General features: G+C 52.2%; 5 protein-coding genes across 6 annotated transcripts; 2 read left to right on the forward strand and 3 right to left on the reverse strand.

Moving 5' to 3' along the window:
- The first annotated feature begins 313 nt into the window (after nucleotides 1–313).
- Nucleotides 314–2,894, forward strand: LOC121597311 (sodium-coupled monocarboxylate transporter 1-like). Its single transcript, XM_041922975.1, has 7 exons — nucleotides 314–884; nucleotides 964–1,241; nucleotides 1,310–1,388; nucleotides 1,470–1,613; nucleotides 1,682–1,822; nucleotides 1,897–2,523; nucleotides 2,602–2,894. Exons 1-7 carry the CDS (start codon nucleotides 652–654, stop codon nucleotides 2,891–2,893), a joined length of 1,794 nt encoding a protein of 597 aa, XP_041778909.1. The 5' UTR covers nucleotides 314–651; the 3' UTR covers nucleotide 2,894.
- LOC121597317 lies at nucleotides 1,708–4,431 on the reverse strand. The gene is made up of 2 exons (XM_041922983.1): nucleotides 3,822–4,431; nucleotides 1,708–3,741 (listed from the first exon to the last, which is right to left on the reverse strand). Exons 1-2 carry the CDS (start codon nucleotides 4,260–4,262, stop codon nucleotides 2,938–2,940), a joined length of 1,245 nt encoding a protein of 414 aa, XP_041778917.1. The 5' UTR covers nucleotides 4,263–4,431; the 3' UTR covers nucleotides 1,708–2,937.
- A 754-nt stretch (nucleotides 4,432–5,185) lies between these two features.
- LOC121597309 (thioredoxin domain-containing protein 11) lies at nucleotides 5,186–9,545 on the reverse strand. Its single transcript, XM_041922974.1, has 5 exons — nucleotides 8,514–9,545; nucleotides 8,261–8,455; nucleotides 6,585–8,185; nucleotides 6,373–6,499; nucleotides 5,186–6,305 (listed from the first exon to the last, which is right to left on the reverse strand). The coding sequence occupies exons 1-5, from the start codon at nucleotides 9,543–9,545 to the stop codon at nucleotides 6,042–6,044; spliced, it is 3,219 nt and encodes a 1,072-aa protein (XP_041778908.1). The 3' UTR covers nucleotides 5,186–6,041.
- Nucleotides 9,546–9,906: 361 nt separating this feature from the next.
- LOC121597316 (INO80 complex subunit C) lies at nucleotides 9,907–10,966 on the forward strand. The gene is made up of 3 exons (XM_041922982.1): nucleotides 9,907–9,997; nucleotides 10,254–10,436; nucleotides 10,505–10,966. The coding sequence occupies exons 2-3, from the start codon at nucleotides 10,292–10,294 to the stop codon at nucleotides 10,699–10,701; spliced, it is 342 nt and encodes a 113-aa protein (XP_041778916.1). The 5' UTR covers nucleotides 9,907–9,997; nucleotides 10,254–10,291; the 3' UTR covers nucleotides 10,702–10,966.
- Nucleotides 10,724–15,355, reverse strand: LOC121597312 (putative ankyrin repeat protein RF_0381). Of its 2 annotated transcripts, none has more exons than XM_041922977.1 (6): nucleotides 14,945–15,355; nucleotides 12,884–13,160; nucleotides 12,381–12,802; nucleotides 11,812–12,050; nucleotides 11,587–11,739; nucleotides 10,724–11,522 (listed from the first exon to the last, which is right to left on the reverse strand). In XM_041922977.1, the coding sequence occupies exons 2-6, from the start codon at nucleotides 13,144–13,146 to the stop codon at nucleotides 11,205–11,207; spliced, it is 1,395 nt and encodes a 464-aa protein (XP_041778911.1). In that variant the 5' UTR covers nucleotides 13,147–13,160; nucleotides 14,945–15,355; the 3' UTR covers nucleotides 10,724–11,204. The 2 variants fall into 2 exon arrangements, with proteins under 2 accessions (XP_041778911.1, XP_041778910.1); XM_041922976.1 differs by lacking the exon at nucleotides 14,945–15,355 and adding an exon at nucleotides 13,692–14,020.
- Between the last annotated feature and the right edge of the window lie 72 nt (nucleotides 15,356–15,427).

Here is a 15,427-nt window from a genome sequence, read left to right on the forward strand (position 1 = left end):
CCTGCTGACACGATAGAAACCTTCGCTGGACAACTCTCAGATTGGTAAAGAAAAAAGTAACGGCAGTTCTACTTATCTTCCCTTCCTCCAACTCCAATAGACCCTCCCTTCATGGAGCCTTGCCTGCTAAGTTAACACCGGACTGATATCCCACTGACGCTCACTCAGTAGCCACTTCCCGTATACACATACACGAGAGCATGATGGAGTCGTCGGATTTCGGGGGAAAGAGAGAGCGCGGGATCTTAAATCGCGATCAAGTGCTCAACGCATCAGCCCGGCGCAACACGGTTCGCGCTATCGCTGACATCTTTTAAAATAGCTCATTCACGCGTGGCACGGCCGCAGTCGGTTCCGCGCTAGTCCCCCGGGAAGGTTGCAGCAGCCGCGTGCGTTCACGGTGTGCCGACATGGTGCGTGTGTGTACATGGACCACTTTCTCCCACTGAAGGCGTCGGTTGCTCCAAGGTGCGCGTGTCGTAGTGCCGCTAAAAATACCTAATCGAGCGTAATTGAAGTATACGCCGGCTTCAACTTCCGTGTTTTGTGACGTGTTTGCGATCGTTAGGGCAGTGTGTGTGTGTATGCAAAGCTTCGTATGATTGCAGTGCATTCCCTGTTGCTAATTCGGAACGTAAACTCCAGTAAACGATGGATCCAACCGTTTCCTCCACAATGGAAGAAGCTACCGAAGCACCATTGGAGCAGCGACTGCTCTTCACTCCGATCGATTATGTCATCTTTTGCTCGATGCTGGGCATGTCGGCACTGATCGGTGTGTACTATGGATTCTTCGCTAAGCAGAAGCAAAACAACACGGCCGAGTATCTGCTGGGCAGCAAGCAGATGAAGGTGTTCCCGGTGGCCATGTCGCTAACGGCGACGTAAGTTGAATGTCCCCGCGTAGTGGGAAGTAACGGAATGGATTCGCTCTCAACCCTTGTTCGCACGACCATTTTTCAGCCACATCTCGGCCATCACGATGCTCGGTGTACCGGCGGAGATGTACAAGTACGGGATACAGTATTGGGCCTGCTCCATATCGGGGCTCATTGTGACGATCTTCATGGTGTACGTGTTTCTGCCGGTTTTTCACGAACTCCAGACCGTCTCCTGCTACAGCTACATCGAGCAGCGGTTCGATAAGCGCACCCGCACCTTAGCTAGTGGATTGTTCATGTTCTACTGCTTGCTCAACACGCCCGTTATCATCTACGCACCCGCCATTGCCTTCAGTCAAGGTAATCTTGGGGTGCAAGATCCCACGCGACATCACGTCACTCACGTTTCTCGCTTCATCTTCCCGCAGTCACCGGTATCAATGTGCACATTATCACGCCCATCATTTGCTGTATCTGCATATTCTACACAACATTCGGCGGCATACGGTATGGTAGATGGGATTCGAGATAAACAATTCGCCCTTGACCTCACAATGATGATGGGTTGTATAATCCATTTTTTTCCAGTGCGGTCATCTGGACGGATACGTTGCAATTTGGCGCGATGCTGTGTGCGCTGTTTGTTGTGATGACCCTAGGGACGTTGCAGCTTGGTGGAGTGGTGAACGTGTTCCGGTTAGCGGAAGCCGGAGGTCGTTTGATTTGGTTTAAGTGAGTTGAAGAAATGTTTTCTTGAATGCCCGGAGGACCTATTATTTTCTGCCTTTCCAATTCCACAGTATGGATCCTGATCCGTATCTTCGTACCTCGTTCTGGCTAGTCTCGGTCGGACTAACGTCCATGTGGATATCGAACATTGGAGTTACGCCTGAATGTATTCAACGCTTCCTAACCATTCCGGATATGTCCAGTGCCAAGAAGTAAGGCTTTATGCCTCTCCAAACACCTGTTTCACTGTTAACCTATCTCTTTCCTCGTGAATTCTGAATTTCAGGGCCGTTTGGATATTCGGCGTAGGTCACATTCTCGTGAAGCTTTTCTCCGTCTACAATGGGCTGCTAATCTTCGGCAAGTACCACGACTGTGACCCCATCCACGAGGGCACGGTGCAGAAGTACGATCAGATCTTTGCCTACTACGTGCTGGACGTTGCGAGGCACATCCCTGGGCTGCCGGGTCTGTTCGTGGTCGGCATCTTTTCCGCTGCCCTTTCGTCCATGTCCACCAGCATGAACACACTGTCGGGCACACTGTTCGAGGACTTTATACGGCCCCGGTTTGCGCTGAAGGACAAAACGGCCAGCACGGTAGTGAAGGTGATGGTGATGACGATCGGTGTGATCTGTCTGCTGCTGGTGTTTGTCGTCGAGCAGCTCGGTAGTATCTTCAGCTTGGCTATTTCTGTGTCGGGTGTTACCTCGGGTACGATGCTCGGTATCTTCTTTCTGGGGATGTTCTCGCCGCACATCAATGGAAAGGGTGCTTTCTGGGGCGCGATCGTATCGTTGATATCGCTCAGTGTGATTGCCGTCGGAGCGCAGCTGGAGATTCTGGGCGGGCATCTCAAGTACGAGAGCTTACCCTTCCGGTACGATGGTTGCAGTGACTTCAATGTAACAGGGTATATATTGCAATCAACGCACTCTTTAGACGTATTCTAACGTTCGCCTTTGGGGGGCGGGGCGCTTATGTCTTACAGCACGGAAAGCAGCACCTTCTACCGGGATGCAGCCGGCCACGACAACTCCGAAGTGCCGTGGGTCTTCCGGATCGGCTTCATGTACTACTCCCTGCTCGGCACGATCATCGTCATCGTCGTCGGAATTGTGGTGAGCTACGCAACCGGCGGCCAGAAGGAACGGGTGCCCCTGAACCTACTCACGCCCTGGGTTCGGCCACTGTACCGCTCACTCGACTACACGCCCGAAAAGGGCGAATACAAGCTTACGCGCAGCTGCGAGATGACCGAAATAGAGAAAATCGCCAAATGAGCTTTTTCGGTGTGTGTGTTCCTTCCGTTTCCCCTTCCCCTCTTCTATCCGATCGCTGGCCGGACGTAAACCCTGTTAGGCATCCGGCTCCCGATGTGCCGCAACCGTTCTTCGCGCAAGTTTTTCGCCAACAGTGTCGCCACCTGGTCGGCACTGTCCAAGTCCTGCTTTAGCGTTTCACTGTAACACTCGTGCAGCCAGTGGACGGCTTTGGCCACGTTCGCACTAAACACACCGAACACATCGCGGGTGTGTTGATACCGGGCCGGATTAACCATATCGGTGAGGAGGTAGATGAGTGCGTGCCGCACGGCGGACTGCTGCCGGATCGTAATGTACGGTATCTCCACCGATGGTAGTGCGGCCTGGGCGGCCTCCAGTGCCATCAGTGCACCGTGACACGTGGACCTTGCGTCCAGCGCAAGCTCGATCGTTTCTGCCGCACTTTTCGACGGCCGTAGCAGCTCCCAGTAGTCCACGACCTGGTGCAGCCCTTTGGCGGCAGCTCGGAGCAATCCGCCGGCAATGCGCCACTGCTCGACGGCACCACCGAGCCGGTCGCGTACATCCCGTGCGGCATCCAGCTCCGAATCGAGCGTCTGTTCGTTCACTGTACCGTACGCACCGCTGTAAACGGTCGACAGGAGCAGATCCTGTTCGGCGTACAGTCGCTTCAAGCGTTCAAAGTCCTTGCGGAGCGTTAGCGCACGCTTGCGCGCGTGTACAATCATCTCCTCGCGGAAGTGGTCCGCCTCCTGGTCCATGGCGGTGCGGGACAGTCGCGCCACAAACTCTTCCTGCTGGGCCGCTTTGAACTGGTTCGACACGATGTCTAGCTTGAGAATGATCTGAAAATTGACAAGCAAAAGAAGGTGTTCGTTAGCCACGCAAAGCCTACTGTTTGGGGGGTGAGATTCCATCAACGTACTTCACGAACCTTAACCAGCTCGGCACGGGCACTCTCGGCTTGCTGATCCTTTTCAGCCGTTATCGGTCGCCTAAATATACCACCATTCGGGACGGTTCCATTACCAAGCATCACCTCGTTCGGTAAGGGTGGAGGTGGTGGCTGTGGTGGCGGTATTGTAACTCCCTGCTCGACTCCACCCCTCTTGGCACTGTTTAGCAGCTCAACCCAAGCCTCCGCCGTCATCAGCCGTGGACCAGGCGTCGTACTTTCGAGCGCGCAAATTTCCTCGTCCAACCGACGGTACGCTTCGACGAACGATTCGGACTGCTTCGGCAGGAACGCTGGTGGCTGGTGGAGGCCGTACCCCCCGTCGGTATCCATTACCGGGGTCGGCGGATGCCCCGCTGGCACCGATTCCTCAAGCACAACGGACGATGAACATCCCATGCCGGTGTGCATCACTGTACGCGAACCTGCTAGTCGCCTTCGAATGTTGGCCAAGAACGCCCGAGGAAGGACCATCCGGCCAGCGTACTAGTTGTGCAGCAGGTGTGCGCCTCGTTTCGCTTCCAATTATCGACTGATGGTCGGTGTGGGTCGTCCTTGGGTATTCCCGCCTTGCTTGTGCAATCACGTTCACATTCACCCGAAATGTCCGCGAGTGAGTGATGTGAGGCAGCACGGCGAGTGTCAGCACGCTACGACCACTACGGTTGCTCTTTAAGCTCGACACCTTCCAGGGTATGTGCCTGCGTGCGTGCTTATCTAACTCGTTTCATCGCACACCACAATCGCTCCAAACGACATATTCATCGTATTAACAATAACGTTATCCCCGCATGACATCGCACAAATCGAGCCGCCGCACGATACACAACGATTCGAAAGCGATTTTATGCCGGCCCGTTGCGTCCCGAAACAGTACCCCCCTTCGGGGATGATTAATTTCGGATTCAGTAAACGGTCGTGAACGTTCCTAACCCCAACGGCGAAGGAAAGGGCACACACAGACAATGGTGATGAACGAATAATGGGGGGGGGGGGCTTTTTCTACCCCGAAAGGACCTCCGACGCCAGCTGTTGAAAGAGGTGTCTGCTGTTTGCGGCATCGATAGTACACGATTACTACCATTTGTGTGTGTGTCTGTGTTGTCCCCTTTTGTACCGAGAGTGAAAGGTCCTGGTCCGATTATTTCATCACCCCGGCCTGGGCGCGTTACTGTCAAAAGCGAAGGTCATTGGCGGGAAACAAAGCGGTTTCACTCATTCATAAGGGCTCGTGAATTATTACAACAAACCCCTCCGAGGGCGCTGCGCTCTATATCACAATGTAGCAGAGCATGGATAAAGGGAAGCAAAAGCAGGTACACGACCTCAATTCGCACTTTTTCATGCTCATAAGACCTCTTATCATTCTCTTTATTAAACTATCGGCCGGATACCTTGTATCCCGCGAGAGTGTGTTTTTGTGTTCCTATCAAGTTCTAGCCGACTGTTCTAGCACGATAGGGAGAGCGAACTGCTGCATTCTTTCGCTTTCCTCAAAACGCAAGCCTTATAATGCGTACGTTTAGCCTTGTTTTGTTTTTGCCTAATTAAACTGTGTTTTGCACTATATTTACAGTGGAAAGGGCGGCTAATAGTGTCCTGCTGCTGCTGCTGCCTGTTGTTATTGAGGATAAGTAAGGACATGGGCGGGCACGTACATCGGTACGTCCTTTTAACTACGTTCCCAGCGTGTAATATCATTTTAACTGTGAGAATACTTAAGGAAAAAGTGGCACAAAACCACGTGAGGAGAATTGTTGGTTGTACGGAAGCCATATTGCTACGGTAGAAACGAACGAATACTCTTTTACTTCTCCTATGCTGTGTCTCCAATTGCCAGTGGATTCATTTCCTTTTCATTTTAAATAATATTTCACCTAGTGTGAGCATCAAACTACTGCTCCACTGCAGCTAGTTTGGGACATAAGGGTACTTTAAATAAGTAAATAATTCACAAAAATGTCTTAACCGTAACGGATCGGGGAGCCCCCTAGGGTATTGCAATATCCACCTGTGCACAATAATTTTTGTGTTGTTTGCCTAGTGTAAGCGTGCTAGTACGATAAAACAGTAAAAAATAAACAATACCAACAATGAACGGAAAGCTAAACAATAAAACCTCACACTGATCAGCCTTATTTCCCAACGCCCCCATTCCCGGGCGCTATTTGGCGGATCCGCGGCAAACGATCACAACAGCCGGCTGCAGCTTGGCTCCGTCCACAGCTGGAAGATCCGCTTCCGCTCGTTCGCCAGCTGCGTAAGATCACAGGAATGACTAAGACAGCGCAGGGTGCCCAGATACGCTTGTTTTAGCAGCTGCAGCCGCCGGACGATGCGGTCCCGCTCGCAGGCATTGTCCGTTGCCCGGCGCCAGTCGAGCAAGCTTAACCGGATGCCGTCGGACAGTTCGCGCTTGAGCATTACCAGACAACCGGTGCGCGAGGCTGCGTTCTAAAAAAAGAGGAAGAAATTGAATTTGAGCATAAATTGCAATCAAAATCATACCACCGTTACTTACCACATCGGAACAGAGCAAAAAGTTGGCATGCAAACGTTCCGCCGGCGTGAGGTTAGACAGGATGAAGCCGATCAGGTTCGGTACGTTGATTTGCAACGTTTCGGGGAAGATACGACTGTCCGCTTTTCTGTAAGATAAATGAAGCACACACAAACATTTGAACGCTTGTTCAACCCCTCGGCGGGTTTATCTCGAGCGCTTATCGCGCTTACCTTCCACGCGGAAAGATGATAAGCGACGGGAAGACATCCATCGTGTACTCCCAGGGCAGATCGTTCAGCTCGCCATCGATGCGCACGAACCACAGGCCCGGCTGATGGCGCAGCATGTGCGACACGGTGAGCAGATGGTGCGCTTGGATGTAGCAAAAGGCACACTGGGCGGAGTAGAAGCTAACCACGACGGTACGGTTCGATTCGAGCACCGTGCGCTGGAAGTTGCTCGAGGTAATCTCCCGCACCCGGCGGTAAGTGGGCGCAGCAGTGTGGGCTCGCTCGGGGGGTGGCGATGTGGGAGTAGGCTCTGGCTTGGATCCGGCCTTTGTCTGCTTGTTCGTCGCTTCCACGGTTTGTTTTCGCTGCTTTGACTCCGCTTCCGCCTTAGCTCTAGCTTCGGCTAGCGCTTTCCTATGCATTTCAAGATAGCCCCGCTCCTGCTCCACGTACCTGTCCGCGTTGAACGCGTGCGTGTGCGCGTAGGTCGTCGCTTTCGAGCGCAAAAATCGCTGCACCGATCGGTTGTAGTAGTCGTGCACGAATTTCGACAGTGTGTGCAGATTGATCGGATCCCGCAGCGCGTACGCCGACTCGTCGGTATGGTCCACGATGAACGCCACGGTACGGTTCGGTTCGTTCAGCACATCCACACCCAACCGCTCGCCGAACGCGTGGTACAGATTGCTGTCCATGCTGAGGAAGGTGAGCGTTTTGTTGCTCTTGCAGGACAGTCCACCGATCGCGGCGTAGTAATCCATCGATTCATTCTGTCTTTCCGGCTCGGTGAAGAACACGTTCGTCTTTTCCGCTTCGGCCAGCTGCAACAGCTCACACTGACGGCGTACGCGTTGTCGGGTAAGCAGCTTCGGACCACGGTAATCATGCTCGGCATCGATCATGGACGTTGCACTCGATTGCTCCTGGTCGTAGCCCGATTCCGCTTCATTGTGTCTTCGTCCGGTACATGCATCACGTGATTGCCACATAAGGCTAGGTTTGCGGGGCCCTTCCGGTCCGAATGCACCACACTCTTCGTGCTTGGCGCAGTCCATCGCAGGCGCTATGTCACAGTACTCCCCTGCAGACGATGGTTTTCCCCCACCGACCGGCTTACCGTCGACAAACTTTGACGTATTGAGCACGTTCACAAACGATACCGAGACGGTCGATTTGAAACCATCTTTGCACCGATTGCGACGGTTCCCGGGTGACGATTCGTCATCGTCCTCATCGTCCTGGGATGGATGACGGCCGAGTACACGCGCACAGTGCTCCCGTTTCTGCTCGTACCGTGCCACATTGGCGGCACGCTGTTCGGCAATGTACTCGCGCGCCATTTCCAGTATCCAGGCGTCCCCGGGACAGTTGTAGTACTGCATGCTGAGCTGGCGCAGCATCATGTACGCATCGCAACTGTCCTCGTAGAGCGGGCGGGGGGTGAAAAGGATAAGTGCCGGCCCTTGGCGAAAGTATGGGTCGAGGGTGAATGATTTTATGTTGCCGGGCGGGGATACCCACAGCGAGACCACGTGCAGTTGCTTTTGGATCCAGGCGTTTAGGTCTTGTGGTGTCCACCGGGGGCTATTTCCTTCGTATTCCTTTAAATTCAAAAAAGAAGAAATAATTCAAAAAACTGCTCTTTCAGACCTTTTTACAGCTAAAAAAGCGCTTACAATAGTTTCATTCCAAAGGTACAGGCGGATTGAGGGGACCATCTCTACGCCAAACATTTGGGCAGATTCGCCCGTAACGACCCCGAACGATACCTCCTGGAACGGATCCTTCTCGAGCCATTTCAGTGAGGCTTGGTAGTACCGCTGGTAGATTTTGCTATCCAGACCGACGTCTAAAAATGCAACCACCACCGCCTAAAAGTAAATAAAGGATTAAAGCAAGTTCCAGCTACTCCCCGCACGTCATACTCACATCCTTCCCGGTCATATGATCCATCAGATCACCCGGACTGGCGAACCGGTGCAGCGGCAGCATGAGCGACTGTACGAACCGCGACAGGGCGGCCGTCGTCCACGCCTCATGATACTGCACGGCCAGCCCGCTCGGCTGATACGCCATCAGTACCGGCCACGACTGTACCTTGGTGTACCGCTGGCGACACTCTCCACCCGGCTGCCAGCAGTTTATGGCGGCAAAGTGTGCCTCGCGGTAGTACAGCTGTGCCACCTGCTCGTACGCATGGCGCGCGTACTGACTCTCCGCACACCACGGCGCGTAGTACAGTACGAGCGAAAGTTCCGACACGGAAACGCGCGTCTGGGTCGTACCGAGCGCCCCGGTCGGCCAATCGCTCACCAGCGAACCCTTCGCAAAGAACGGCACCGCCGGCGGTGCTTTCGACACCTTGGGCGGACTGTTCTGGATCGTCGCGTACGTCGTCAGTATCAGGGCCAGTATGCAGAGCGCCTCGCGCCCGTAAATGATTATCATGCTGATGCGATTGTACCGGCGAGTCTTCTCGTCCACGGTTGTGTGTCCACCGCTCAACTGTCCGCCGTTATCACTCGGTTGTTCGAACTTCGGATCCGTCGCCGTTGCTGCCACGTTACCATTGCCCGCCGCTGGTGGCCGATCCGTCACTACGCTTGCGGCCGTTGTTCCGCTGCCCGCCGGGTTGTCATCGTGGGGCTGTTGTCGTTCCGGGGAAGCAGACGGTCCACTGGCTGCTCCACGCTGGCGGGGCTGTGCTTTGCGACCCGCCGAAGGAAACTGCTGACGTCGCAGCTGGCTGGCGCTGTGCTGATGATGATGGTTGTGTTGTGTCGGGTTGTTTGCCACAGCTAGCGATAACGTGCTTGATGGAGGGGGCGAAGAAGACGACGTCGCAAACGGTGCCGGTGGTGGTGGTGGTGGTGGCAGTGGAGGACGTCGTCGCGCTGCTTCTTGAAAGTTGCTGCTGCTGCAATCTTCTGCTGACGGGTGGTCTGATGTTAGCGCATTCATAGGGAAGTGCTTTCATTCGCCTTGGTCGCTGATGTCGGAGCCCGTTCAGGTAGAGCCAGTACCACGTCATTACCCGCTGTCTGGAGCGTTGTGTGTGTGTCTGTGTGTGTGTGTCCGCGCTCGGTTCCACTTGGCTCAAAACATTCTATGCTGGTTTATTTGCTGCTGGCAGCATCACACACGGCCGTGGAACTAACGCACCTGCCTCGACGATATCCTTGCTGCTGGATCACGATTATCGATGTACGCTACACGGGCTGGCTTATTTCACTGGTCATGGTAGCATACGGTTTTTGCTAGGCTAGAAAATCCAATTATCCAGTTCTGTGTTCCCCTTTTTCTTCTCCGTAATCCAATTTGGCGAAACAAAATAAGAACAACACGCAGAGGCACGCACACAGCTGCACGTGCGGTGACAGACGTCTCGTGCGAAATTTGACAGTTCTCTTCGGGTACGTTGCGTGAGGATAAAAAAACCTTTTTTTTTTGTTGGATATGTAATTTATCATTTTATCACAAATAATTTCATTCCATCAGTAATCAAGAAACTGAAAAGCTTGTCAAAAAAACATTATTAATTCACTCTTTTTTTATTTCATCTTCACAAAATGCACCTTCAATATGGCGCCTCAAACCCAACGATCCAACCTCTTTTACACTGACATTTGCATTGTTTACATTCCTCATTCGAGGAAAAACAATAACCAGAGGCGGCTTTTTGCGGAAAATTACCCCCAGCATTTACGATGGAAGTGGAAACAACGAAACCCTGCTTCAAAAGCAAAGATCTCTCCGAGGTTAATCCCATGGGAAAGAAGCGACAGTGGAAATCGCTGAAGCAAATTTTGGCCCACGAGAAAACCCTACCGTGGAAGGAGTCGGACATTACCTGTGAGCGAGAAAAATCAGTTCATATCCTGCAATTTCGTTTTTATTATACTTTATTTCGCGTTTTTTAGATTCATCAGTAAACGCTCCACCTTCGCTAAAGCCGGCGAAAAAGTATTCCGACATTTCCGGCCTGATTGCACCGTACACGGATCCACACTCGAAGCTGCGGTACCACAACGTGGAGGAGTACCAAACCATCCGCACCTTTCCGATGGACCTTACCGCCGGCTACTTGGCGCTGCGTGGTGCTACGAGTATTGTGTAATAGCGCTAGGGAACAGTCTTTATTAAGTATTAAATCTTCCTTTATTTTCGAAGATCCGGATTCGACAATCTTACAAACCTAACAGTCACCGATCATGATCCTTATTCACTTAAGCTTAAACCGGGAACAGGCGTGTAAAAGTAGAGAAAAACGGTCCACCCCCAATATCACAACCGGGTTTCACAAAATGTATCACTCTTAAATCAGAGCGCTCGGGCGTAGCACAAGCTCTCCACCACCGTACACAGAACGCGGAAAATGGAAAGCATCGTCCTATTTTTTCTCGATTCCTTGCCCCGTTGTCTGGGACCCAGGGAACAGTCGCTTACATCGCTACAAACTAGTCTATCATATATACGTGTAGGGTGGGGAAGGAAAGTAGCGGACAATTAACCATCCATTCACCTAGTAGCATAGTCTTATCAGGTCCATCAGGGTGTTTTTAGAAGCAAACAGCAGTTGGTCACATCACTGTGTCACACCAGCTCTCCCCAAAAACGTCCCTACAGACTATGTTCGTACAGCAGGTAGCTCTTCAGCTCGCTCGGTATGAACAGGGGCGGCACAAACTCGCCCAGATTCCGCCCGAACAGTCGGCGGTAGTGGGCACGGATCTGAGACTTGAGCTTCCGTGGGACTGAGGCACGCTCCACCAGGAGATCGCGCTGCTCGTCGGTGAGCTGCTGGTTGCGGCGGATCATGCACGGGTCGAACTCTTCCGCTGCGTCCAGTATGATGCGGAAGGCGGCCGACTCGTGGTGCAGGTTGGAAAGGCAGTTGAGCAAACCGTCCGGATCGCGGTACTGGGTCTTCAGAATTACCTGTACGAGGAGGATAAGGCGTTAGGGAAGAGACCTAGCGAACCTGAGCCTTGTCCTCACTTACCCTTGCACCGTATCGTAGCAGCAAATGCAGTTCTTGCGGCGTCACGTGCTCATTGCTGGCAAGCAGCTCGGCCAACGGTGGGCGCAGTATCGCATTGGTGGCCACATCTCCGACGACGCGAATGTTGGGATCAGCACCGTAAAACAAGAGCATCTGGTGAGTAGAAACAAAACAGAACATTATTACCTTCAAATCTAACACTTTTAAACCACCATTTTAGCGCACCTTCATGATCTCTACTCTGTTGGGAATATTGTCGGCGCAGGCCACATGCAGCGGAGACCCAATCACCGGGCTGCTACGGTTCACATTCGCACCATGCTCGAGCAGTATTCTCACCAGCACCGGATCACCCCGCAGGACGGCCAGATCGAGCGGGCTTGGCCGGTCCGGCTCGGGCAGTGGGGCCGGAATGTCCACCCGGGCGCCCTGTTTGAGCAGCATCGTGACGAGCGATGCATTACCTGGAAAAGTGACGAATATTGAACAGAATGAGACATCATTAGAATGTGATGATCGTGGAAGAATTGAAGCAACAAGATCGTCCTGTGTCCATGAGCCAAAAAAGAGGTAAAGCGAATGACCGAAAATAAAAGTAAAAGTGGACCCAAAAAGCAGATTTCGATCTTGAGTAGGAAGTCCGTCAATCGGTCCCAATGAAAGATAGAAAGACATACCACCGAAAAGATCTAATCCTAGCCATCCCCAAAAGACGTAAGTTTAACCAACGCATTCGAAAGAAAAGAACCATTATTAAGAAAACCATCATCGAGCAGAAAATGCCTCAAACCTACCTGATAGAACGGCATAATGCAGCACGGTTCTGTAATCATTTCTAGCATCAGTCATCGCATTCACGTCCGCACCGTAGTGCAGCAGCAGCAGCACCGAATCAATGTTACCATTCGTCCGGACCGCGCGCATCAGTGGCGTAATGCCCGACCGGTCGCGGGCCTCCGTACTGGCGCCGTACGTAAGCAGCAGCTCCAGGCTTTCCACATCGGTGGCGAGATTGATTTCCGAGCCGAAGAAGTACCGCTTGTTCGGATCGGCACCACGATCGAGCAGCAGCCGGGCCACCTCGTAGTGTTTGTTGCGCAGCGCCAGCCGCAGCGGCTCGTCGCAAAGCGTGGTGCGCGGGTACGGATCGTTGGTGGGCTCGCGGTAGTCTACCTTGCAGCCGGCATCGAGCAGCGTTTTGGCGAGCTGTAAGTAGCTGCGTGATAGTAAAAAAGGATTTAAATTAATATAGCTTTATTACTTTTTTTTAGGGTTTTTTCAATCGTCCCCTGCTTACCCATGCTCTGCCGCCAGATGGAGCGCACTGTAGCCGACCTCGTCGATCGCGTTTATGTCGGCACCACGCACGATCAGCAGATTGACCGCTGCCTCGTTGTTCTGCCAGACGGCGTAGTGTAGCGGCCGCAGACCTTGCGTCACCTGCTCGTTGACCTTCGCACCGCAGGCGAGCAATATGCGCAGCTCGTCCATGGACACCATCCGGATGATGGCGTCGGCCAGGGCCCGCTGTAGCGGGTTAGCGGCACACTCCGCCGGCATCGCGATAATGCGTCCTAATAATCCCGAATGAGAGGAAAATAGTTCAATAATTTAGTAAGTTTGTTTGAGCGTACTGCGAATTATGAATTATGAAAATTTGCATTTTTAAACTGAAATCCGCTTTTTTTCCCTTTTGTTTATTGTTTTCACAGTACCGGCATGATCGTTTCGCATACGCCGCTCGCTTGGCAAAAAAAAACCCTTGCTCTCATTCGCTCGTATGACGTGTAAAGAGGATTTTCGTAATTTACAAAAATAAACCATCCCCTTGCTTTGCCGACTACCACTGCCACTGCCAGCCGACCGCTGATCGTCAAAAGGGCGCACTGTTCACCTTTTACCTCATCGTGTGTCTGTGTACTCACACACACACAGAATACCACACTCACGCACACGATCGTGACAATAATTTGCCACAGATCGTTTAAGCCGGATACGGGTTAATTTCGTAATAGACCGACAGAACGGCCCCCTACTTTTCAACCCGATCCCAGCAATCCAGCGCAGAGGGGGCCCGACATCTCGATCAACCCGGAAATGCTTACCTCGCCCGTTCATCGTGTGGAAGGGTGTCCTGGGGGAGTTGAGCTAGCGCCAACAGTAAGATCGAAGATCGGGAAAAATAGAACAAACTGTGTTTGTAGCTGCAGCAGTCCCGGGAAGCGGAGGGCGCTTGAGGGAGAACAGCACGTGCACGGTTGTAGTTAATTAGCCAAAACGGCCGGATGCCGTTGTATTGGAAACAAAGAAGCACTGGTTGAATGATGGGAGTTGAGGAAAATTGCGCGTTAGGACGAATTAAAGTGATGTGACCAAGAGAATTGACGAATTTGCCTTCCGTTCTTGCACCGCACGCAAACGGAACTGAATGCTGCGTTCAAAACGGTAATAGAAAGTGAGTCGTGTGTGTGTGTCCAAAAAGAGGAAAATGAGATCCCGAAGAGAGCAGACGCGAGTTTTCCTTCGCTTGAGCGGCACTCACGAGTGGCACTCAGCGCTATTCTCTCTCACGCGATCGTTTACATGCACACGCAAATAAGGAAGAGGAGAAAAGACTGCGTGGGCAAACCTAAACAAACCGAGCACAGCCCGTTTGTCGGAGGGTGGAAAAAATTTGGAAAATCGCAAGCATCAGCTGTTTAAAAAAAAAACCGGCACGATCGGCACACCGACGAAGAAAACTGTCATGCACACTGCAACGCTGGTGCAATGTGCATAATATTTCACGTTGTTGTATAAACAGTGCCACTTTGCTCATTGTTTGTGCGCATTTTTGTACCCTCCACCGCATTGAAGAAGATCGATTGTCACCCGTGATGGGATAACGAGAGCATCTGGCTGAGGGACACTAATCCGCATGTCCTTTGTACTGGCACCATTCGTGCAAGCGGTACACCGTCTCGTAGTATCCAAAAGCAATTTGCTCCAAAAACGAGTCCGTCCGTCCCACCCTATAGAGATGCGAAATTGCGCATCGGTTAAGCCGGTTACCCTCATTTACGCTTGCATGAGCTGGCTGGCGGCGCGTGACGGATCATTCTCGGCAGTTTCTTTCCTGGTTTGGAATTTGGAGCTCGCTGCATGGGTGCATGCGTCTCGTGCACACCAGCGCAAGCAGCAAGTTCAATGGCATTAGTCAAAAATAGCATAAAAAGACATGCCGCCCGTCTGGTAGGAACGGGTAGTCCGACCGACTGTCAATCAATCAAGAGGGCAGTACCAGGAAGCATGCTGATGGAGCTGTTGAAGCAGTCGCCGGTGAAGATCACTTTGCTGAAGATTGAACTAAAACACTTACTTTTGTAACGTTTGCTTTGTAGAGTTCAAATTCAAATTGTTTTCGGTTGCTGTTTGCGTTGTCACCAAGCTTCACTTCCGCGCCTGCGGACCGAATTCTTGCCTCAATGTTCGCAGCAATGCGTTCTCTTGAAAGTCTTGAGGGTACACTGTTTCCAAAATGTTTCTCGAGCCACTAAGGTTCACCACGCTGCACTGCACTGTTCGAACAGGTATGTGAACTTCTTCTAGCACTTTTGCCTTCACTGCTTCAAGTTGAAATCCTTCCCCTTCTTGCCTTTACAGCCGTAGGAAGGATCCGATTCTAGTGTTTTGTATTGTATAAGCTTCTCTGCCCTTCCTGCTTGGAAGTCGATCGTCGACTGAAGATCGCGTACGGGCTAGCCTGCCTGGTATATGTCGTCTCAGCGGGAAATCCCTTCCTGTCTACCATAAAGAGCGTACACACTGAAGGCGTAATTAATAAGCAAACAAAAACAACGCG

The sequence above is a fragment of the Anopheles merus genome, chromosome 3R, assembly GCF_017562075.2.
Source record: "Anopheles merus strain MAF chromosome 3R, AmerM5.1, whole genome shotgun sequence".
Classification (NCBI taxonomy): domain Eukaryota; kingdom Metazoa; phylum Arthropoda; class Insecta; order Diptera; family Culicidae; genus Anopheles; species Anopheles merus.